At 51.1% G+C, this 23,616-nt stretch overlaps 1 protein-coding gene across 1 annotated transcript in view; it reads right to left on the bottom strand.

Annotated features, from left to right (window-relative positions):
* FAM222A (family with sequence similarity 222 member A) overlaps nucleotides 1-23,616 on the bottom strand; it is a 79,624-nt gene that overhangs the window by 5,097 nt on the left and 50,911 nt on the right. Inside the window, exon 2 of the mRNA XM_038763043.1 lies at nucleotides 13,600-13,723. Coding sequence (XP_038618971.1) covers nucleotides 13,600-13,681 — 82 coding nt within the window. The 5' untranslated portion in view covers nucleotides 13,682-13,723. The remainder of the gene's footprint in view (nucleotides 1-13,599; nucleotides 13,724-23,616) is intronic.

Genomic DNA, 23,616 nt, shown 5'->3' with positions numbered 1-23,616 from the left:
GGGCTCAGTCTGGCAAATCCCAGCTCCGCCAACTGTCAGCTGTGTGACTTTGGGCAAGGCACTTAACTTCTCTGGGCCTCAGTTCCCTCATCTGTGAAAGGGGGATGAAGACTGTGAGCCCCCAGTGGGACAACCTGATCACCTTGTAACCTCCCCGGCGCTTATAACAGTGCTTTGCACATAGTAAGCGCTTAATAAATGTCATTAATATTATTATTATTATTACATTCCCTGCCCACGATGAGTTTACAGCCTAGAGGGGGAGAGCATTTAGCAGAGAATCAGCTCTCAGCACGAAATCCCAATGGATGGATACAGAGGAGGAGCATGGTGTAGTGGAACAGGGCACGGGCCTGGAGTCGGAAGGTCATGGGTTCTAATCCTGGCTCTGCCACTTTTCTACTAGGTGACCTTGGGCAAGTCACTTGATTTCTCTGGGCCTCAGCTCCCTCATCTGGAAAATGGGGATTGAGACGGCGAGGCCCACGTGGGACGGGGACCGTGTCCGACCCGATCGGCTTATAGCCACCCCAGCCCTTAGTGTATAGTGCCTGGCACACTGTAAGCCCTTCACAAGTGCCACAATTATTATTTGTGCCCCCACCTCTCCAGGACCGCCCTTGGGGTGGGGACCCAGGAGTCATGCCTAGCCCAGCCCGGCCCTCCACGAGCCTGCTTCCGGGCCGCCCGGGGGGCCAGGGAGAGCGGCGACCGTCCCGAACCGCTCCGGCCCATTCCCGGACAAAACCCTTCTAAGTGGTCCCGGATAAACTCGGTGTGGAGAATGGAAATGTCACTTTGGCCAATGGGGAGGATCCTTCTCTGAGATTGGATTTAAACTACATTATACAAGCAATTTCATGGGTGCTTAGCGCTGCACTGAAAGGCCCGGAAAAGAGAGGAAAGATTTCCATTTACTAGCTATAAATCAGCAGTTGCTATAATGAGCACAAAAATGTCACTTTTATGCAATTTTACAGATGAACAAAACTGGTGAAATTAACTGTGGTAACCTACTAGAGTCAGCAAAAGCTACCGCCGGGGAAAGAGAGGGAAAAAAAATCATATCTGTATATATTTTCGCTCCTCGCAAACTCCCGAGCAAGTTTCTGCCGTTCTGGTGTGAAAACTCATTTTTCGTTCCCATTATACTTTCATTTGGAGTTTATCTTGAGTATCCAATGAGCCACCGGCTGTGAAAATGATTAAATCTACAAAATCTATCTAATAGATGGAATAAATTAGGTGTTTGAAACCTGAAGGAAAAAGACAAAAAAAAAACAAAACAAAACCCAAAAGACGCCAGGCCGCAGCGCCCGCTCTGGAGCCTAACGGGGAAGTGTCCTCCTCCTCCTCCTCATCAATCGTATTTACTGAGCGCTTACTGTGTGCAGAGCACTGTACTAAGCGCTTGGGAAGTACAAGTTGGCAACATATAGAGACAGTCCCTACCCAACAGTGGGCTCACAGTCTAAAAGGGGGAAAAGCTCCTTGAGCTCGCTCCGTGCCCACCCGCTGGGGTCGAGGCTGGCGACTCTGGGCCTTCACTTGCCGGCCCAGGGGAAGGGCTGTCTGGGGGCCTGGATGCCTGGGTGACCTCTCCCTGGGGTGGCTTCTATATGTTGCCAGCTTGTACTTCCCAAGCGCTTAGTACAGTGCTCTGCACACCGTAAGCGCTCAATAAATACGATTGATTGATTGGGGTGTCCTCTCCAGTGGCAGATGCAGCCTCCATCCTGCATCTCAGGTGAACGGCGGAAGGCTTTGCCGTGGCCTGACTTGGGTCTTCATCCCTTCGGAAAGCAGAGCGGCCCAGTGGTTACAGCCCGGGCCTGAGAGCTGGGTTCTAATCCCGGCTCTGCCACTTGTCTGCGGGGTGACCTGGGCAAGCCGCTTCACTTCTCTGGGCCTCGGTTCCCTCATCTGTCCCTTGGGGATTAAGATTGTGATGTGGGACCATCCCAGGGGCCTGGAGTGGGTCCAAACCAATTAGCTGGTATCTATCCCCCTTCTAGACTGTGAGCCCACTGTTGGGTAGGGACCGTCTCTATATGTTGCCAACTTGGACTTCCCAAGCGCTTAGTACAGTGCTCTGCACGCAGTTAGTGCTCAATAAATACGATTGATTGATTGATTGATTGTACTTACCAAGCGCTTAGTACAGTGCTCTGCACGCAGTAAGTGCTCAATAAATATGATTGATTGAATGATTGATTGATATCCCAGTGCTCTATATAGTGCCTGGCCCATAGTAAGCACTTAACAAATGCCATTAAAAAAAATTCTGCCTAATCCAAGCCCCAGTTCTCTCTCTCTGCCCCCCAAAGACCCCGGGGAGCCTAGTTCTCTTTCCCTGCTCCCTGTAGTGGGGTCCAGTTTCCTCATAAACTCGTCACCGTTGGCTTTTAAAACACTTAATCCCCTTGCCCCCTCCTACCTCTCACCTCGCTCCTCTCTTACTTCACCCCAGCCCGCACGCATCGTTCCTCTAGTGCCAATCTTCTCAATGGACCTCCATCTCGTCCATCTCACCACCGACCTCTCGCCCCCATCCCATGTCTGGCCTGGGATGCCCTCCCTCCTCGTATCAACAGACAATGACTCTCTCCCCATTTAAGGCCTTATTGAAAGCCCATCTCCTCCAAGAGGCCTTCCCTGACTAACCCCCCCTTTCCTCTTCTCCCATTCCCTTCTGGGTCACCCTAACCTGCTCCCTTCATTTATCCCTCCCTCCCAGCCCCACGTCACTTTTGTCCACCTCTGTCATTTGTTTATTTCTATTGCTGTCTTTCCCTCCACCTCTAGACTAGGAGAAGCAGGACTATCAATCAATCAATCAATCAATCGTATTTATTGAGCGCTTACTGTGTGCACAGCACTGGACTAAGCGCTTGGGAAGTACAAGTTGGCAACATATAGAGACAGTCCCTACCCAACAGTGGGCTCACAGTCTAAAAGGGGGAGACAGAGAACAAAACCAAACATACTAACAAAATAAAATAAATAGAATAGATATGTACAGGTAAAATAAATAAATAAAGAGTAATAAATATGTACAAACATATATACATATATACAGGTGCTGTGGGGAAGGGAAGGAGGTAAGATGGGGGGATGGAGAGGGGGACGAGGGGGAGAGGAAGGAAGGGGCTCAGTCTGGGAAGGCCCCCTGACTAGGAGAAGACTAGGAGAAGACTAGGCTAGACTAGACTAGGAGAAGCAGCATGGCTCAGTGGAAAGAGCCCGGGCTTTGGAGTCAGAGGTCATGGGTTCAAATCCCAGCTCCGTCAACTGTCAGCTGTGTGACTTTGGGCAAGTCACTTCACTTCTCCGGGCCTCAGTTCCCTCATCTGTAAAATGGGGATGAAGCCTGTGAGCCCCCCGTGGGACAACCTGATTACCTTGTATCCCCCCAGCGCTTAGAACAGTGCTTTGCACATAGTAAGCGCTTAATTAATGCCATCATCATTATTATTATTAGACTGTAAACTCGTTTTGGGCAGGGAATGTGTCAGTTTATTATTCTATCTTTCCCTCCCAAGCACTTAGTACAGTGCTTTTCCCACAGGAAGCACCCAGTTAGTACAATTGATCGAATGAATGCACACAACCATACGGGCTCAGTCTAGGGAGGAGCAGTGACAGGGAAAGACAGGGCAGAGGTGCGTCCCCCTGTCCTGCCCTTCTCCCACCTCGGGACAGACCGTCCTTACCGGGAGGGATCATGGGATTTTCCGGAAAACCGTCCCCACTTCTTTCCGTTCTCCTGCCCTCTCTTCCACCACCTACCCGTGCCCTTCCCCCTACAACCCAGTGCCAAGGTCTGGTCTGCCCCTATTCTCCTGCTGCTTCTGTCGGTCAGTGAGTCAGTCGATCGTATTTATTGAGCGCTTACTGTGTGCAGAGCATCATCATCATCATCATCAATCGTATTTATTGAGCGCTTACTATGTGCAGAGCACCGTACTAAGCACTTGGAAGAGGACAACAGAAAAATATAACAGGCACGTTCCCTTCCCAAAATGAGCTTGCGGTCTAGAATGGCAGACAGACATTAATATAAGTAAATAAATTACCCAACAACAGGAGGAAAGGAAGATGACAATAATAATGATGACAACCGTGGCATCTGTTAAGCACTTACTATATTCCAGGCACTGTCTTATCTATTTTACTTGTACCTATCTATTCTATTTATTTTATTTTGTTAGCATGTTTGGTTTTGTTCTCTGTCTCCCCCTTTTAGACTGTGAGCCCACTGTTGGGTAGGGACTGTCTCTAGATGTTGCCAACTTGTACTTCCCAAGCGCTTAGTACAGTGCTCTGCACACAGTAAGCGCTCAATAAATACGATTGATTGATTGGGGTAGATACAAGATAATCAGGTTGGATACAGTCCCCGTCCCACATGGAAATCACAGCCTAATGGGAAGAACGGATATTTTATCCCCATTTTATGGCAGAGGTAAATGAGGCCCAGAGAAGGACACAGGCTTGCCCACGGTCACACAGGAGACAAATGACTGAGCCGGAACTGGAACCCAGGTCCTCTGACTCCCAAGCCGGGGCTCCTTCCGCTGGGTCGTGCTGCTTCTGTCCCCGATCGGGGGCCGCCCTGTGAGCTGATTTGTGTGTCTTCCCACCAACACCCCCAGCATGGCTTAGTGGATAGAACCTGGGCCTCAGAAGGTCATGAGTTCTAATCCTGAATCTGCCACTTGTCCGCTGTGTGGCCTTTGGCAAGCCACTTCATTCCCCAATTTTTTTAGACTGTGAGCCCACTGCTGGGTAGGGACTGTCTCTATATGTTGCCAACTTGTACTTCCCAAGCTCTTAGTACAGTGCTCTGCACACAGTAAGCGCTCAATAAATACAATGGATTGATTGATTGATTCCCAACCTAGTCACGGTGTAGGGGATAGGGCCAGGGCGCCAGAAGGTCACGGCTTCAGTAAGCGCTCAATAAATACGATTGAATGAGTGAATGGCTCTGCCACTTGCCTGCTGTGTGACCTTGGGCAGGTCAGTTCACTCCTCTGTGCTTCAGTCACCTCATCAGTAAAATGGGGATGGAGACTGGGAGCCCCACATGGGACAGGGATTGTGTCCAACCCGATTTGCTTGTATCCACCCCAGCCTTTAGCACAGTGCTTGGCACAGAGTAAGTGCTTTAACAAATACAATTATTATTATTTTCTGTGTCAGTTACCTCATCTCTAAAACGGGGATTGAGACTGCGAGCCCCACGCAGGACAGGGGTCTGTGTTCAACCTGATTATCTTGTGTCTACCCCAGTGCTTGGCACATAGTAGGTGCTTAACAAATACAACAATTATCATTACTATTACCCCCAAAGCAAAAACAAACTCACAACGGGGACAGGCAAACGCTAGCCCGCCCCCCGACACGTGTCCGCGGATGACTACACCCGTGTACACACTTGTGAGCCCACATATACACTGGTGTACACACCCAGTATCCCCTCTAAAAGCCATACACCACCCCCACCCATCCCCTCCCACAGAACGGGCCCACAGCCTCTCGCCTCTCTCTTCCTGGCCCCGTTCCCATTTAGTTCCGCGCCGGTAATTTCCAAGGCAGGATGGAAGAGTTTTGCAGACACTTTTCCCATTACGTTAATGTTATGGGCTCATTACAGGTGTCTCAAATGGACGTCGGTATTAACGAGTCTATTAAGCCAATTAAAACCAGGCCGCCCCCTGAGCGGGACTGAACGAAGCCACCGGGTGACGCGTGAGGACAAGTCTGGATCTGGGGGATGTTCCCCAGCTGTGCCTCGAGGGGCTGGGGAAGGGTCTGAGGTCTCTGGGGTCTGGAGAGGGAGAGCCCCCGCCCACCCCCATTCCCTGGGTAGGGTGGGATCCCTGTAGTTTGGGCAGTTGGGGTCTTCCTCCTTCCCCAAACCAGTCCCCAACTCTCACGGGATTCCCAACTGGCCTGACCCCTGTCTGAGGAGAACCGTGGGTAATTAGTCCTATCTACCCCGGCACTTAGAACAGTGCTTGACACCAAGTAAGCACTTAACTGATACCATTAAAAAAAAACAAAATTAGTAATGGGGTTTTTTGAAGTGTGCTATGCACAGGGGTAGATACAAGGTAATGAGATGGGACACGGTTCCCGACTCCATACAGCGGAGGGTGGGGATTTTATCCCCATGTGACAACGGAGGAAGCGGCGTCCCGGAGAGGTGAAATGACTTGGCCAAGGTCACACAGGAGGCCAGGAGTAGACTGCGATGAGAGCCTGGGTCTAAATGCCATCATCATCATCATATGCTTTAAAAAAAAAACAACTTGTGCATTTAACATTACAAAGCCCTAAGTTTTTGGTCAACAAAAATGAGATTGAAACCTAGGAGGCCTTCCCAAACTGAGCCCCCCTCCTTCCTCTCCCCGTCCTCCCCCTCCTCCCCGCCCTACCTCCTTCCCCTCCCCACAGCACCTGTATATATGTTCGTACATATTTATTACTCTATTTATTTTACTTGTACATATTTAACTATTCTATTTATTTTGTTAATATGTTTTGTTTTGTTGTCTGTCTCCCCCTTCTAGCCTGTGAGCCTGCTGTTGGGTAGGGACCGTCTCTATATGTTGCCAACTTGGACTTCCCAAGCGCTTAGTACAGTGCTCTGCACACAGTAAGCGCTCAACAAATACGATTGAACGAACGAACACCCAGTCCCACGCTCGTTCTCACCACTACGCCATCCTGTCTCTTGCCTGGCCCGGCGGGATGGAGGAGTCGGGCCCCAGAAGAGCTGAGAGAGGACTCCACCATCGCCCCTGTCCCAGGACTGTACACCTCGCTCCTCCTCAGCGCCGTCTGCCCCACTGGGCACGGCTACCAGCCTTGTTGAGGCCTGAGAGGCCCAAAGCTTCCCAGAACAACTTGGAGGGCGGATGTGGGCGGAACCAAGCTGCGGAGTCTCTGATTTTTTCTTCCTTTCATCATCATCATCAATGGTACTCATTGTTTCCTGCTGTGGCATCTGTTAAGATCTTAGTCTGTGCCAGGCACTGAATTAAGCACCGGGGCAGATCCAAGCTAATCAAGTTGGACACAGTCCGTGTCGCATGTGGGGCTCGCAGTCTTAATCCCCATTTTACAGATGAGGTGACTGAGGCCCAGAGGAGTGAAGCGACTTGCCCGAGGCCACAGGGCGGACAAGTGGCGGAGCCGGGATTGGAACCCAGGTTCTTCTGACACCCAGGCTCCATTCACTAGGCCATGCTGTTTCTCAGTGTGGAGCACAGTACTAAGTGCTTGGGAGAGTACAACAGATTTATGGTATTTGTGAAATGCTCACTAGGTCTCAAACACTATTTAAGCGCTGGGGTAGATACAAATTAATTAGGTAGGAGACGGTCTCTGTCCCATATGGGGCTCACAGGCTAAGTAGGAGGGAAAACAGGTATTAAGTAATAGACACTGAGGCCTCTCAAGAGGCAGAAAGAGGTTCCTTCCCTTCCCAGGCACCCATCCCCAGGGGTGTCCACCTGGTGACAAGGCCAGTGTAGAGGACATAGAAGGAGACCTGAGGGCTGGCTGTTTCTGAGGGAAGGTGGTTCTGAAGGGGGGCTGAGAGAGGGCTGAGGGGGGTCTGAGGCAGCAGAGACTCCAACAGGAGCTGCAGGGCCTGGACTCTATCTGACAAATCAAAGTGCTGGGCTTCTGGGCCGGGGGGCTCTGTTATCACAATGCCACCACTCTGCCCCCACGGGTGCCCACAGGCTGCCCCATCTGCGGGGGAGGCTGGCTGGACCACCTGCCCAGAGCTCCGGGCACCCAAAGGCAGGACCGGGAGGCCCTTAAAAGTCCTGGTGTGTGGAAGAAGACAAGGAGCTGGGTCAGTGGGGAGGTGGAGAAAGGAAAGGAGGAGGAGGAAGAGAAGGGAGGTGGCATGCAGAGGCCTGGAAGAGAAGGACAGTCCCCCATCTGCATTCCCCTTCATCTAAACCACCCTGCCCTTGGCCCAGCCTCCCCCCTCCCCTCCTCTCCTGTGTCCTCAATTAATGTGACACTAATTAGCCAGTGACACCCGCAGAATTCCTAACGAAGTCAGCTGCTGGGACAGCAAGCAAGGAGGAGCCGGGCCAGGGCTGAGGGAAAGAGGGGCACAGCTCCCGGCCTGCGGGGAGGGTCTGCCCCCTTCCCCTTGCCCCCACCTCACCCCCCACCAGGTCCCAAAGCAGGAGGGGTGCCCGGGGGGGAGGGGCTGGGAGTTGGATGTGAGGTCGGGGGTCGCCCCAGGATGGGCTACTCCAAGGAATTCTGCCCTTGGAGGTGCCCGGTTTTACCTCTTGTAACCCCCATTTTACAGATGAGGTAACTGGGGCCCAGAGAAGTGAGGTGACTTGCCCAGGGTCACACAGCAAACAAGTGGCAGAGCCGGGACTCGAACCCAGGTCTTTCTGACTCCGACTCCTGGGCTCTATCCACGAGGCCTACTAACCTGTCATCTCTGTCTATGCTGTGGCCAAACCCTGGACAACGAATGTGATTTGTGTGAGGGGTCGGGGGGACGAGGCACTGGGTGGAAATAATAATAATAATAAAAATAATAATGGCATTTATTAAGCGCTGACTATGTGCAAAGCACTGTTCTAAGCGCTGGGGAGGTTCCAAGGTGATCAGGTTGTCCCACGGGGGGCTCACAGTCTTCATCCCCATTTTACAGATGAGGGAACTGAGGCCCAGAGAAGTGAAGTGACTTGCCCAAAGTCACAGCTGACAATTGGCGGAGCCGGGCTTTGAACCCATGACCTCTGACTCCAAAGCCCGGGCTCTTTTCCACTGAACCACGCTGGAAAGAGGAGGGGCTGCTGAGCTGGGGGTCCGGCTGTCTTCCCCCTTGGGGGTGGGGGCCATGAGGTCTTCTCCAGAGAAGACTCCACCCCCCAACCATCCCCAAAGCAGCACAGGAAGCAGTGTGGCCTAGTGGGAACAGCCCAGGCCTGGAGTCAGAAGGACCTGGGTTCTAATTCCAGTTCTGCCACATGTCTGCTGTGGAATCTTGAACAAGTCACTTCACTTTTCTTTGCCTCTATTCCCTCAGCTGTAAAATGGGGATAATCAATCAATCAACCAATCGTATTTATTGAGCGCTTACTGTGTGCAGAGCACTGTACTAAGCGCTTGGGAAGTATAAGTTGGGAACATATAGAGACAGTCCCTACCCAACAGTGGGCTCACAGTCTAGAAGACTGTGAGCCCCATGTGGGACAGGGACTGTGTCTGATCTGATCTGCTTGTACCCACTCCGGCGCTTAGGACAGTCAGGCACATAGTAAGCGCTTAAAAATGACCAAAATTAACATTATCACTATTAATAGGAAGGGGGACCCTCCCTCCAGAATCCAGCCAAGCTCTAGACCGTAAGCTTGTTGTGGGCAGGGAATGTGTGTGTTATACTGTTAAACTGCAGCATGGCTTAGTGGAAAACAGCACAGGCCCAGGAGTCTGAAGGATCTGGGTTCTAATCCCGGCTCCACCAAGTGTCTGCTGTAGAGCCTCGGGCAAGTCACTTCATTTCTCTGTGCCTCAGTTCCCTCATCCATAAAATGGGGACAAGACTGTGAGCCCCATGTGAGACTGTGTCTAACCTGATTAACTTGTATGTATTCCAGCGCTTGGAACAGTGCTTGGCACATAGTAAGCACTTAACAAGCATCATAATTATTATATATATTTTTAATAGCATTTATTAAAATGCTATTAAGCGCTGGGGAGGTTACAAGCTGATCAGGTTGTCCCATGGGGGGCTCACAGTCTTAATCCCCATTTTCCAGATGAGGGAACTGAGGCCCAGAGAAGTGAAGTGCCTTGCCCAAAGTCACATAGCTGACAGTTGGAGGAGCTGGGATTTGAACCTGTGACCTCTGACTCCAAAGCCCAGGCTCTTTGCATCGAACCGCACGGCTTCTCCAAGCAATGTGTATATTGGGCTCTCCCAAGCGTTTAGTACAGTGCTCTGCACACCATACTGCGTCCAACCCGATCTCCTTGTATCTACCCCGGCGCTTAGTACTGTGCCCGACACATGGTAAGCGCTTAACAAATACCAGAATTATTATTATTATTACTATAAGTGTTCCATAAATAGGATTGACTGACTGATAGAGCAGATTGCCTGGGTCCTGCCCCCAACCAGGGGGTCGGGATGAGGGTGGGGAGGGGGCCATATCCCTGCTTTTCCATCTCCCGTATTTATTACTCTAATTTGTACATATTTATTTTATTTTGTTAATATGTTTTGTTTTCTGTCTCCCCCTTCTAGACTGTGAGCCCGCTGTTGGGCAGGGACCGTCGCTCTGTGTTGCCAACTTGTACTTCCCAAGCGCTTAGTGCAGTGCCCTGCACACAGTAAGCGCTCAATAAATACGACTGAATGAATGAATGAATCCCCCCCGCCTTACCTCCTTCCCCTCCCCACAGCACCTGTATATATGTTTGTACGTATTTATTACTCTATTTGATTTGTACATATTTATTCCACTTATTTTATTTTGTTAATATCTTTTGTTGTGTTGTCTGTCTCCCCCTTCTAGACTGTGAGCCCGCTGTTGGGTAGGGACCGTCTCTCTGTGTTGCCAACCTGTACTTCCCAAGCGCTTAGTGCAGTGCCCTGCACACAGTAAGCGCTCAATAAATACGATTGAATGAATGAATGAATCCCCCCGCCTTACCTCCTTCCCCTCCCCACAGCACCTGTATATATGTTTGTACGTATTTATTACTCTATTTTATTTGCACGTATTTATTCCATTTATTTTATTTTGTTAATATCTTTTGTTGGGTTGTCCGTCTCCCCCTTCTAGACCGTGAGCCCGTTGTTGGGTAGGGACCGTCTCTCTATGTTGCCGACTTGTGCTTCCCAAGCGCTTAGTGCAGTGCTCTGCACACAGTAAGCGCTCAATAAATACGATTGAATGAATGAATGAATGAATCTCCCGGCCCCAATCCGTCTCCCTCCTCCTCTGGCCTTTCCTCCTTCGGGCTCTCTCTCCCAGCTCCATCGGGGACCCATTGGCCTCTCCTCTTCCCTCATCTGTTCCTGTCGCGCTCCCGTCCTCCCGGCTCAGAGGGCCGGTCACCGGGTGACTCCGTCTGCCGACGGGAAGGGGCCGCTCGGGCCCACCCGCTCCCTTTCCCCCGGCTGCGCTCGCTAACGGCTAAATAATTAAATCTGCTCTGCAGCCAGAGATTTGTTGGGAATTTTATTGGAATTTTAAATTGTTTTGTTTCTTCCGTATTTTATTAGTGTAAATGGAAAATGCCCCCGCCTGCAGTAATAATCCTCAGGCTTTTTATATTACTTCCAGCTAAGGCTCCGGGCCTTCTTGGTAAGCTGGCGATGGCCGGGCCTGGGGGGATGGGGGGGACTCCGCCTGGGGGATGGGGGGGACTCCAGCCAAACGACATTTTCCTCACGCTTGGATCCGTCCTCTCTGACCACTCCGTATTCACCCCGCCCCTATTTATCTTGTACATATCTATTCTATTCTATTTTCTTTTGTTAGTATGTTTGGTTTTGTTCTCTGTCTCCCCCTTTTCGACTGTGAGCCCACTGTTGGGTAGGGACCGTCTCTATACGTTGCCAACTTGGACTTCCCAAGCGCTTAGTGCAGTGCTCTGCACACAGTAAGCGCTCAATAAATACGATTGATGATGATGATGATTTATGGACGACTCTCCAGCATGGCCTGGTGGATAGAGCCCGGGCTTGGGAGTCGGAAGGCCCTGGGTTCTAATCCCGGCTCTGCCACTTGTCTGCTGTGTGACCTCGGGGACGTCGCTTTGCTTCTCTGGGCCTCAGTTTCCTCCCCTGTAAAATGGGGATTAAGACTGAGAGCCCCATGGGGGAAAGGGACTGTGTCCAACTTGGGTAGCCTGTGCTTGACACATAGTAAGCGCTTAACAAATACCATCATCATCATCATTGTCCCTCTCCTTGAATCCCTGAGCAGAGAGTCCTCTCCCAGAGGATGGTGGTGAGGGGAATGCCAGGAAATTTTTTTGAAAAAAACAAACTAAACATTAGGGTCTTGTGAGTCCCAACTGAACCCTGAACTGAGACCTGACTGGCTTCCTGTGGCCCCAAGGGCACTGATCCCCTGGAGGCTTATAATAATAACAATAACAATGACAATAACAATAATAATAATAATTGTATGTGTTACGCACTTACTATGTGCCCGGCACTGGTCTAAGCGCTGGGGTAGATACAAGCCAATCAGGTTGGACACAGTCCTTGTCCCACATGGGGCTCACAGGCCTTAATCCCCATTTTACAGGTGAGGGAAACAAGGCCCAGAGCAGTGATTGCCCAAGGTGATACAGCAAACAAGTGGCGGGGGAGGAATTAGAACCCAGGTCCTTCTGACTTCCAAGCCCAGGCTCTATCTACTAGGCCTCGCTGTCTGTGGACAGTAAGCTCGTTGAGGACAGGGAATGTGTCCGTTTATTGTTAAACCGTCCTCTCATAGATGCTTAGAGCAGTGATTTGCGCACAGTAAGTGCTTACTAAATATGACGGAACGAATGAATGAATGCTTCTCACTTTTCCTTCGCTTGTCCCTTCCACCTCGAAATGAATTTATGTCCCTCTCCCCTGCCACCCTGGAAGTTCCTTGAGGGCTGGGATTACGTCTTCCGGCTCTACTGGACTCTCCCAAATGCTCAGTACAGTGATCTGCCCCCAGTTGGTCCTTGACAAGAGAAGCGGCGTGGCTCAGTGGAAAGAGCCCGGGCTTTGGAGTCAGAGGTCATGGGTTCAAATCCCGGCTCTGCCACTTGTCTGCTGTGTGACCTCGGGGATGTCGCTTTGCTTCTCTGGGCCTCAGTTTCCTCCCCTGTAAAATGGGGATTAAGACTGAGAGCCACATGGGGGACAGGGACTGTGTCCAACTTGGGTAGCCTGTGCTTGACACATAGTAAGCGCTTAACAAATACCATCATCATCATCATCGTCCCTCTCCTTGAATCCCTGAACAGAGAGGCCTCTCCCAGAGGAGGGTGGTGAGGGGAATGCCAGGAATGCTCCGCCAACTGTCAGCTGTGTGACTTTGGGCAAGTCACTTCGCTTCTCTGTGCCTCAGCTGCCTCATCCGCAAAATGGGGATGAAGACTGTGAAACCCCGTGGGACAACCTGATCACCTTGTAACCTCCCCAGCGCTTCGAACGGTGCTTTGCACATAGTAAGCGCTTAATAGATGCCATCATTTATTACAGTGCTCTGCACACAGTAAGCGCTCAATAAATACGATTGATTGATTGATCATTGATACACACTACTGATTGATTGGGTGATGGATTTCTAGACTGTGAGCCCACTGTTGGGTAGGGACTGTCCCTATATGTTGCCAATTTGTACTTCCCAAGCGCTCTGCACATAGTAAGCGCTCCATAAATACGATCGATGATGATGATGATGATGGATCGATGGTGAGTGAATCTCTACTGGGGCCTGTTTCGAGGCCCCACTGTCCACCGGCAGGGCCCGGGGCGGCTCCAGGGAGGAGCATGGTGGGAGACGCCCCTGGTCGGTCGGCCCCTGGCCGCGGGGCACTTACCCTTGCAGGGGTCCAGGGCCTTGCTGGGGCAGGCGAGGCGCTGGGCGGGAGGGTTCTGGGTCCGCTGCAGGCAGGCCAGCATGGTCGGAGCGGCGGCGATCCCGGGGCCGTACGGGCCAGCGCGCTGCAAGGCAACATGGAGGACGGTCACCGGCCCCGGCGTGGCTCCCGACTCCCGCGGCCTTGGCTTCCGGCGGTGGGGCCTGGGGCTCAGGAGACCTGGGTTCGAATCCTTGCCGCGGGTAACTCGCTTGGCCTCTCTGGGCCTCAGCTTCCGCCTCTCTAAAATGGGGATTCGACACCTGTCCTCCCTCCCCGCTAGACCTTTGAGCCCCTGTGGGACAGGGATTGGGTCTGCCCTGATTACCCGAGCGACCCCGGCAATTAGCGCAGTGCTGGGCATCATCATCGTCAATCGTATTTATTGAGCGCTTACTATGTGCAGAGCACTGTACTAAGCACTTGGGAAGCACAAATTGGCAACATAGAGAGACAGTCCCTACCCAACAGTGGGCTCACAGTCTAAAAGGGGGAGACAGAGAACAAAACCAAACATACTAACAAAATAAAATAAATAAATAAATAAATAGAGTAATGTCCTCCCTCCCCGCTAGATCTTTGAGCCCCTGTGGGACAGGGATTGGGTCTGCCCTGATTACCCCCGAGCTACCCCGGCAATCAGCGCAGTGCTGGGCATCATTATCATCAATCGTATTTATTGAGCGCTTACTGTGTGCAGAGCACTGTACTAAGCGCTTGGGAAGTACAAATTGGCAACATATAGAGACAGTCCCTACCCAACAGTGGGCTCACAGTCTAGAAGGGGGAGACAGAGAACAAAACCAAACATACTAACAAAAATAAAATAAATAGAATAGCTATGTACAAGTAAAATAAATAAATAAATAAATAGAGTAATGTCCTCCCTCCCCGCTAGATCTTTGAGCCCCTGTGGGACAGGGATTGGGTCTGCCCTGATTACCCTCGAGCTACCCCGGCAATTAGCGCGGTGCTGGGCATCATCATCGTCAATCGTATTTATTGAGCGCTTACTATGTGCAGAGCACTGTACTAAGCGCTTGGGAAGCACAAATTGGCAACATGTAGAGACAGTCCCTACCCAACAGTGGGCTCACAGTCTAAAAGGGGGAGACAGAGAACAAAACCAAACATACTAACAAAACAAAATAAATAGAATAGCTTTGTACAAGTAAAATAAATAAATAAATAAATAGAGTAATGTCCTCCCTCCCCGCTAGATCTTTGAGCCCCTGTGGGACAGGGATTGGGTCTGCCCTGATTACCCTCGAGCTACCCCGGCAATTAGCGCAGTGCTGGGCATCATCATCGTCAATCGTATTTATTGAGCGCTTACTATGTGCAGAGCACTGCACTAAGCGCTTGGGAAGCACAAATTGGCAACATGTAGAGACAGTCCCTACCCAACAGTGGGCTCACAGTCTAAAAGGGGGAGACAGAGAACAAAACCAAACATACTAACAAAACAAAATAAATAGAATAGCTTTGTACAAGTAAAATAAATAAATAAATAAATAGAGTAATGTCCTCCCTCCCCGCTAGATCTTTGAGCCCCTGTGGGACAGGGATTGGGTCTGCCCTGATTACCCTTGAGCTACCCCGGCAATTAGCGCAGTGCTGGGCATCATCATCATCACCATCATCATCAATCGTATTTATTGAGTGCTTACTGTGTGCAGAGCAGTGTACTAAGCGCTTGGGAAGTACAAATTGGCAACATATAGAGACAGTCCCTACCCAACAGTGGGCTCACAGTCTAAAAGGGGGAGACAAAACCAAACATACTACAAAATAAAACAGAATAGATATGTACAAGTAAAATAAATAAATAAATATTTATTTATGGGCACAGAGGAAGTGCTTGACAAATATAAGAATAATGATAACTATGGTATTTCTTAAGTGCTTACTATGTGCCAGTGACTGTACTACGAGCTGCAGGGGATACAAGCAAATTGAGTCCCCGTCCCACGTGGGGGCTCACGGTCTCAATCCCCATTTTACAGGTGAGGGAACTGAGGCCCAGAGAAATGAAGTGACTGGCCCAAGGTCACACATATCACAATCACAGATTCCCTCCCTTTCGGCCCAGGGCTTAGGAGAAGCAGCGTGACTCAGTGGAAAGAACACAGGCTCTGGAGTCAGAGGTCATGGGTTCAAACCCCGGCTCTGCCAACTGTCAGCTGTGTGACTTCGGGCAAGCCACTTCACTTCTCTGGGCCTCAGTTCCCTCATCTGTAAAATGGGGACTGAGACTGTGAGCCCCCTCCGTGGGACAACCTGATCACCCTGTAACCTTCCCAGCGCTTAGAACAGTGCTTTGCACATAGTAAGCGCTTAATAAATGCCATTATTATTATTGTTGAAGACCCCTCTGGGCAGGAAGTGTGTGTGTTGGGGGGAGGAGGGGAAGGGCACACGGGGGTCGAGAATGATGTCACTGTGTATTTGTTTCTTAGCAATGGGCTCCAGGCTTCTCTCCCGGCCGACCTTGCCTCGCCCCCAGTCCTGCTGGGAAAGATGCCAGGGTCAGGCCAAAGTCACACAAACCCCCCACCCCTACACACTCACACACAAGCCACGCTCACATTCGCACACATCCAGTTAATTGTCTTCCCTTTGGGAGCCAGAATGGAAGCATAAATTAGACTTCCTGTCCGGGATGCCTCAGGCCACCACTGACTTTCTGAACACTTTGGTCACCCTGATCGGGGGGGGGGGGGGGGCAGGGAGGGGGGGAGTACCCGGGCCTGGCCCAGGAAAGAGCCTGGGAGTCATGGGACCTGAGTTCTAAACCTGCCACTTAATCTGCTGTGAGACGTTGGGCAATTCACTTCACTTCTTTGGGCCTCATCTTGGAAAACGGGGGTGAAGACCGTGAGCCCCGTGGGGGAACAGGGACTGTGTCCAACCTGATTAGCTTGGATAATAATAATAATGATCAATCAATCAATCAATCAATCGTATTTATGGAGCGCTTACTATGTGCAGAGCACTGTACTAAGCGCTTGGGAAGTATAAATTGGCAACACATAGAGACAGTCCCTACCCAACAGTGGGCTCACAGTCTAAAAGGCTCACAGTCTAAAATGAAACAAATGATGACATTTGTTAAACACTATGTGCAAAGCACTGTACTAAGCGCTGATCTACCCCAGTCCCTAGTATGGTGCCTGGCACATAGTAAATGCCTACAATATCATTTTTTTAAAAATAATAATAACAACTGGGGTATTTGTTTAGACTGTGAGCCCTTTTAGACTGTGAGCCCACTGTTGGGTAGGGACTGTCTCTGTATGTTGCCAACTTGTACTTCCCAAGCGCTTAGTACAGTGCTCTGCACACAGTAAGCACTCAATAAATACGATTGATTGATTGATTGATTGCTAGGCACCTACTATGTGCCAAGCACTGTACTGAGCGCTGGGGTGGACACGAGATAATCGGGTTGGTCACAGTCCCTGTTCCAGATGGGGTTCACGGCCTAATTAGGAGGGACAACAGGCACTGAATCCCCATTTTGCAGATGAGGAAACTGAGGTTCGGAGGAATGAAATGACTAGCCTCAAGTCACACGGGAGGCAGGTGGCAGAGCTGGGATGAGAGCCGTTCCTTTCTCGCCATCCACCCCCGGCTCTGGGTGGCTGGAGGGGGTCGGGGGTGTCCAAGACCTCCCCACCCCCCATCCTCAGGCCCCCAATCCTCAGACCTTTGCCCTTCCTGGGTTTATTTTGGCAGTTACTAAGCGCCTATTAGGTGCCAAGCAGTGAGGTAAATACAAGATAATCAGATCGTCCCACACAATCTCATCCCCGTTTTGACCGAGGAGGAAACTGAGGCCTAGAGAGGCAGAGAAGCAGCGTGGCTCAGTGGAAAGAGCCTGGGCTTGGGAGTCAGAAGTCATGGGTTCGAATCCCGGCTCTGCCACATGTCTGCTGTGTGACCTTGGGCAAGTCACTTAACTTCTCTGAGCCTCGGTGACCTCATCTGTAAAATGGGGATTAAGACTGTGAGCCCCATGTGGGACAACCTGATCACCTTGTATCCCCCCCAGTGCTTAGAACAGTGCTTGGCACATAGTAAGCGCTTAACAAATGCCATCATTATTATAGAGAGGTTGAATGACTTGCCCAAGGTCACACAGCAGGCCGGCGGTGGAACCAGGGGGCGGATCCGGGGCTCAAGACTCCCCGGGTCCCCAAGCTCTTCGCCCCAGTCCCCCCCTCATCCCCCATCTCCCCCGGACCCCAAAGAGCAGTTTCCCAAATCCGTATCTCTTGTCCGGTGCTCTACACACGGTAAGCGCTCAATAAATACGCCCCAATTAACGATTGACTGAACACCCATCTCCCCTGAGCTAACCAGGCCCCCAGAGGCTCTGTAAACAAGATCCATGTTTTGTTTTGAGGGGCTTTTTTTATTTGTCAAAAAGGAGAAGGGGTAGGGAGGGGAAGAAAGAGAAGTTATTTAATACTAAACAGGTGTCTAGAGCCCGAAACGGTACAGCTTTCCCCGAATAATGAAGTATTCATGGGTAGAAGGCTTTTCACTACTTTCTGAAGATACTAATTTCACAACAAGCTCCTTGTTACCACGCAATTACGCCGTTCTTGTATTTCTGGGGGATGGTTTAAACTTTCATCTGTCCTACATGAAAGACAGTCACGGAACCACCTTTCATTAGGCACCATTTTACTTTCAGCTGCGTACCTGAACCAAATTATTGCCTCTGAAAGGGGCTTTTTATTCAGTTTCAAAACCAATTTTCTCTTATTACTGTCTCCCCTGTGTGTGGCGTTCCCCCGCCGCCCCATAAAAAAGGGGAGTTGGGGAGGGGGGCGGGGAGAGAGGGGGGGAAGGGGTTCCCATCTCTTCCCATCTCTTCCCATCTCTTCCCATCATCTCATCCCGGCTCATGAGGTCTTTCATGAGAGGTGACGCCACCTTTGATTTCTGGTTCTTTTCAAACACCGGTGTCCACGCAACTATCAGTCAATCAATCATATTTATTGAGCGTTTACTGTGTGCAGAGCACTGTACTAAGCGCTTGGGAAGTACAAGTTGGCAACATATAGAGACAGTCCCTACCCAACAGTGGGCTCACAGTCTAAAAGGGGGAGACAGAGAACAAAACCAAACATACTAACAAAATAAAATAAATAGCTACACACACACACAGACCTAGATGCAGCTGAGGGGGGCCCAGGCTATGGATAGCACACACCGTTGCCCACACAACTTCACAATCACACAGACACAGCTGAGAGGGGGGCCCAGGGCATGGACAGTACACACTGGTGCCCATGTAACAATACATGTAACAACACACCCAGGTGGAGTTGATAGACGGCCAAGGGCATGGATAGCACACAAAGGTGAGTTCGCAACTATACACAAACACACACACACACACACACACACACACACACACACACACACACACACACACACACACCCGCCCCCCAGATGCAGCTGAGAGACGGCCCAGGACAACAAGGACAGCATGGCTCAGTGGAAAGATCCTGGACTTGGGAGTCAGAGGTCGTGGGTTCAAATCCCTGCTCCTCCACTTATCAGCTGTGTGACTTTGGGCAAGTCACTTCACTTCTCTGGGCCTCAGTTCCCTCATCTGTAAAATGGGGATGAAGACCGTGAGCCTCCAGTGGGACAACCTGATCACCTTGTAACCACTCCAGCGCTTAGAACAGTGCTTTGCACATAGTAAGCGCTTAATAAATGCCATCATGATGATGATGATGAAGGACCGCACACACTGTTGCTCCCACAACTACACAAACACATGCCCACACCCAGATGCAACTGAGAGAGGGCCCCGGACCCGAACAGCACAAACTGGTGCCCACACAGCTAAACAAACATACACACGCCCAAATGCAGCGAGGGCTCATGGCACAGACGACGCACGCCTGTGCCCACACAACTACACAAACATACCCACCTACATACAGTGAGCCCACTGTTGGGTAGGGACTGTCTCTATACGTTGCCAATTTGTAGTTCCCAAGCGCTCTGCACATAGTGAGCGCTCAATAAATACGATTGATGACAATTGATGATGCAGTTGAGGGAGGGCCCGGGGCCCAGAGAACACACGTTGGTGCCCAAGGGAACAGAAGCAGACACAGTGGCAGACGCCTGGACAATAATAGCGTGGCACCCGCTGGCACCCACGGGTAGACATGCCACACACGTACCCCTCGAGTGGGTGGGATGCCTGGCTCAGGGGTCCCTCCCAGCGGGACCCCTTCACCCCCACCCCCCCCACGACTCACTCACGTCCACAATCTTGCCGGCGAGCGTCAGGCCGGGCGGGCGCGGGGCCGGTGGGTCGCTCGTCGGGCTGTGGACGGTCCGGGCCTGGCCGCTCGCCCTCGATGCCCCCGTGGGTGGGATTTGGTGGCTTCCTGCCCCCCTCCCCCAGCCCCGTCCAGCTAATCCCCCTCCCAGCTGGCCGCCCACCCCACCGCCGGGCCTCCCAAAGCCGCTCGGGCTCAGGGCGCCGGGCAGCCCGCCCCATCTCTGAGTGGTGGCAGCCCCCCTGTCCCTACCCTGCCGAGGGGCTCCAAGCCCCCCACGATGCCCTGGGCTAACCCACCCTCCGAGGGGCACGGCCTAGTGAGAAGCAGTGTGGCCTAGTGGATAGAGCCCGGGCCCGGGAGCCATGGGTTCTAATCCCGCCTCCGCCACTTTTTCACTCCTTCATTCAATCGTATTTACAGAGCACTGCGCTAAGCGCTTGGGAAGTCCAAGTTGGCAACATATAGAGACGGTCCCTACCTAACGGCGGGCTAGAAGGGGGAGACAGACAACCAAACCGAACATATTAACAAAATAAAATAAATAGAATGAATACGTACAGGGCCAGGGGAGGACCCCAAAGTAGGGGGGTGAATTTCAGGAGGGCGGGAGAGGAGAAGCAGCGTGGCCTAGTGCATAGAATCCGGACCTGGGAGTTGGAAGGCCTTTCATTCATTCAATCGTATTTATTGAGCGCTTACTGTGTGCACAGCACTGTGCTAAGCGCTTGGGAAGTAGACGTTGGCAACATATAGAGACGGTCCCTACCTAACGGCAGGCTCACAGTCTAGAAGGGGGAGACAGACAACCAAACAAAACATCATCATCATCATCAATTGTATTTATTGAGCGCTTACTATGTGCAGAGCACTGTACTAAGCGCTTATTATTAACATATTAAAAACATATTAACGAAATAAAATAAACAGAATAAATATGCACAAGTAAAATAAATAAATGTCCGCTGTGTGACTTTGGGCAAGTCACTTCACTTCCCTGGGCCTCAGTTCCCTCATCTGGAAAATGGGGATTGAGACCGTGAGCCCCATGTGGGACAGGGGCTGTGTCCAACCCGATTTGCTTGGATCCACCCGAGTGCTTAGAACAGTGGCTGGCACATAGGAAGCGCTTAAGAAATACACAATTATTATTATTTGGTTATTATTATTAACAACAGCAAGGACCACCACTGGCCCACAAAGCCGGATGCCAACGGCCGGCCGTGAGGCTGTTCCCGGGCCCGGGGGACCACTGGGACAGAACCACTGAGGCCGGAGGTGCTGAAGACACCGATTTATTCATTCATTCCATCGTATTTATTGAGCGCTTACTGTATGCAACGCACTATACTGAGGGCTTGTAAAGTACAATACACACATGGGTGACAGGGGCCCCGGGAGGGGGCCGGCACCATTCATTCGTGTATTCATTCTATCATATTTATTAAGCGCTTACTGTGTGCAGAGCATTGTACTGAGTGCTTGGGAGTCTTCTAGACTGTGAGCCCACTGTTGGGTAGGGACCGTCTCTATATGTTGCCACATTGTACTCCCCAAGCGCTTCGTACAGTGCTCTGCACACAGTAAGCGCTCAATAAATGCGATTGAATGCTTGGGCGAGGGCCACACAACAATTAACAGTGACATTCCCTGCCCACAACGAGTCTACAGGGGAGGAGACAGACACCGATTTATTCATTCATTCCATCGTATTTATTGAGTGCTTACTGGGTGCAGCGCACTGTACTAAGGGCTTGTAAAGTACAATACAGAAATAAAGAGAGACAATGGGCTCACACTCTCACAGACATCAATACAAATAAATAGAACGATATATATATCGTTATAAGTGTATATACACATATATATATATATATATATAAGTGGTGTTGGGTGGGGAAAGCGGGGGAGAGCAAAGGGAGCAAGTCAGGGTGAGGCAGAAGGGAGTGGGAGATGAGGAAAAGCGGGGCTTAGTCTGGGAAGGCCTCGTGGAGGAGATGGGCCTTCAAGGAGGCTTTGAAGGGAGGAAGTGTGAATGTTTGGCAGATGTGCAGAGGGAGGGCATTCCGGGCCAGGGGGAGGACTTGGGCCGGGGGTCAGCAGCGGGACGGGCGAGAACCAGGCCCAATCAATCAATCAATCGTATTTATTGAGCGCTTACTGTGTGCGGAGCACTGTACTAAGCGCTTGGGAAGTCCAAGTTGGCAACATATAGAGACAGTCCCTACCCAACAGTGGGCTCACAGTCTAGAAGGGGGAGACAGAGAACAAAATCAAACATATAACAAAATAAAATAAATAGAATAGATATGTACAAGTAAAATAAATAAATAAATGGAGTAATAAATATGTACAAACATATATACATATATACAGGTGCTGTGGGGAAGGGAAGGAGGTAAGATGGGGGGATGGAGAGGTGGATGAGGGGGACAGGAAGGAAGGGGCCCAGTGAGGAGGTGAGCGGTGGCAGAGGGTGGGCTGGAGAAGGACAGAAGGGAGGTGAGGTAGGAGGGGGCGAGGGGATGGACTCTTTAAAAACCAGGGATGGATGAGAAGGAGTGTGGCCTAGTGACTAAACTAGACTGTGAGTTCGCCGTGGGCAGGAAATGTCACTGTTCATGTTGTACTGAACGCTTAGTAGTGCTCTGCACACAGTAAGCGCTCAATAAATACGACCGATTGACCGAGCAGAGCACAAGCCTGGGCCCCAGTGCTCAGGACAGTGCCTTGCACATAGGAAGTGCTTACCAAATACCATTACAAAAAAGTCAGAAGGACGTGGGTTCTAATTCTAGCTCTGCCATTTGTCTGTGCGCACTGGGGTAAGTCACTTTGTTGGGCTTCTGATCCCTCATCTGAATAATGGGGATTAAGACCCAGGACCCCATGTGGGATATAGAGACTGTGCCCAACCCAATTGGCTTGTCTCTACCCCTGCGCTTAGTACAGTGCCTGGCACATAGTAAGAGCTTAACAAAAGCCACAAGTATTGTTATTATTATGACTATTATCACTATTATTATTATTAGAGGGTGGGGAGAGCCAAGCCTCTGATCCCTCCTGCTCTCCCCCAGGTGACTCAGCTGTCAATCAACAAATCAGGGGGATTTATTGAGCTCTTACTATATGCAGAGCACCGTACTAAGCGCTTGGGAGAGGACGATGCAGTAGAATCCAACTCCATTTTTCTGCTTGGGATTTAGCTCGGGAACTCTGAGCTGGGCGGGGCGAGGCCCTCGGGTACACGGAGACCGCTCACTCCAGATGCCACCCCCTCCCGCCCCTTGTCCGGCCCATATTGGGAGTACTGGCCGTATCGATCAATCCATCCATCGCAGTTACGGGCCGCTTACTGAGTGCAAAGCACTGTGCTGAGCACTTGGGAGACGACAGAAGAACAATATAACATCAAGACAGTGGCCACCAAGGCGCCCTTGGCCCTCGGCGGGTGGGGGTTGACCGGAGACCCGGTCACCGTGGGGGCTGGGGAGAGGGGGAACCCCGGGGGGAGACGGGGGGTTGGGGGGCAGGACACAAGTTTGGCAGCCCCTCTCCCGGCCCCCCGACACCCACCTGGAAAGATGCTGAGCTGCTTGAGCTAAATCGGATCTGGCTGATTGGAATTAGCGCCCGCGCAGATGGAGCTAAGGAGGCGGAG

The sequence above is a fragment of the Tachyglossus aculeatus genome, chromosome 21 (genome assembly GCF_015852505.1).
Source record: "Tachyglossus aculeatus isolate mTacAcu1 chromosome 21, mTacAcu1.pri, whole genome shotgun sequence".
In the NCBI taxonomy this organism is placed as follows: Eukaryota; Metazoa; Chordata; class Mammalia; order Monotremata; family Tachyglossidae; genus Tachyglossus; species Tachyglossus aculeatus.
The sequence above is the reverse complement of the archived record's forward strand: the minus strand, read 5'-3'. Positions and strand labels throughout refer to the sequence as shown.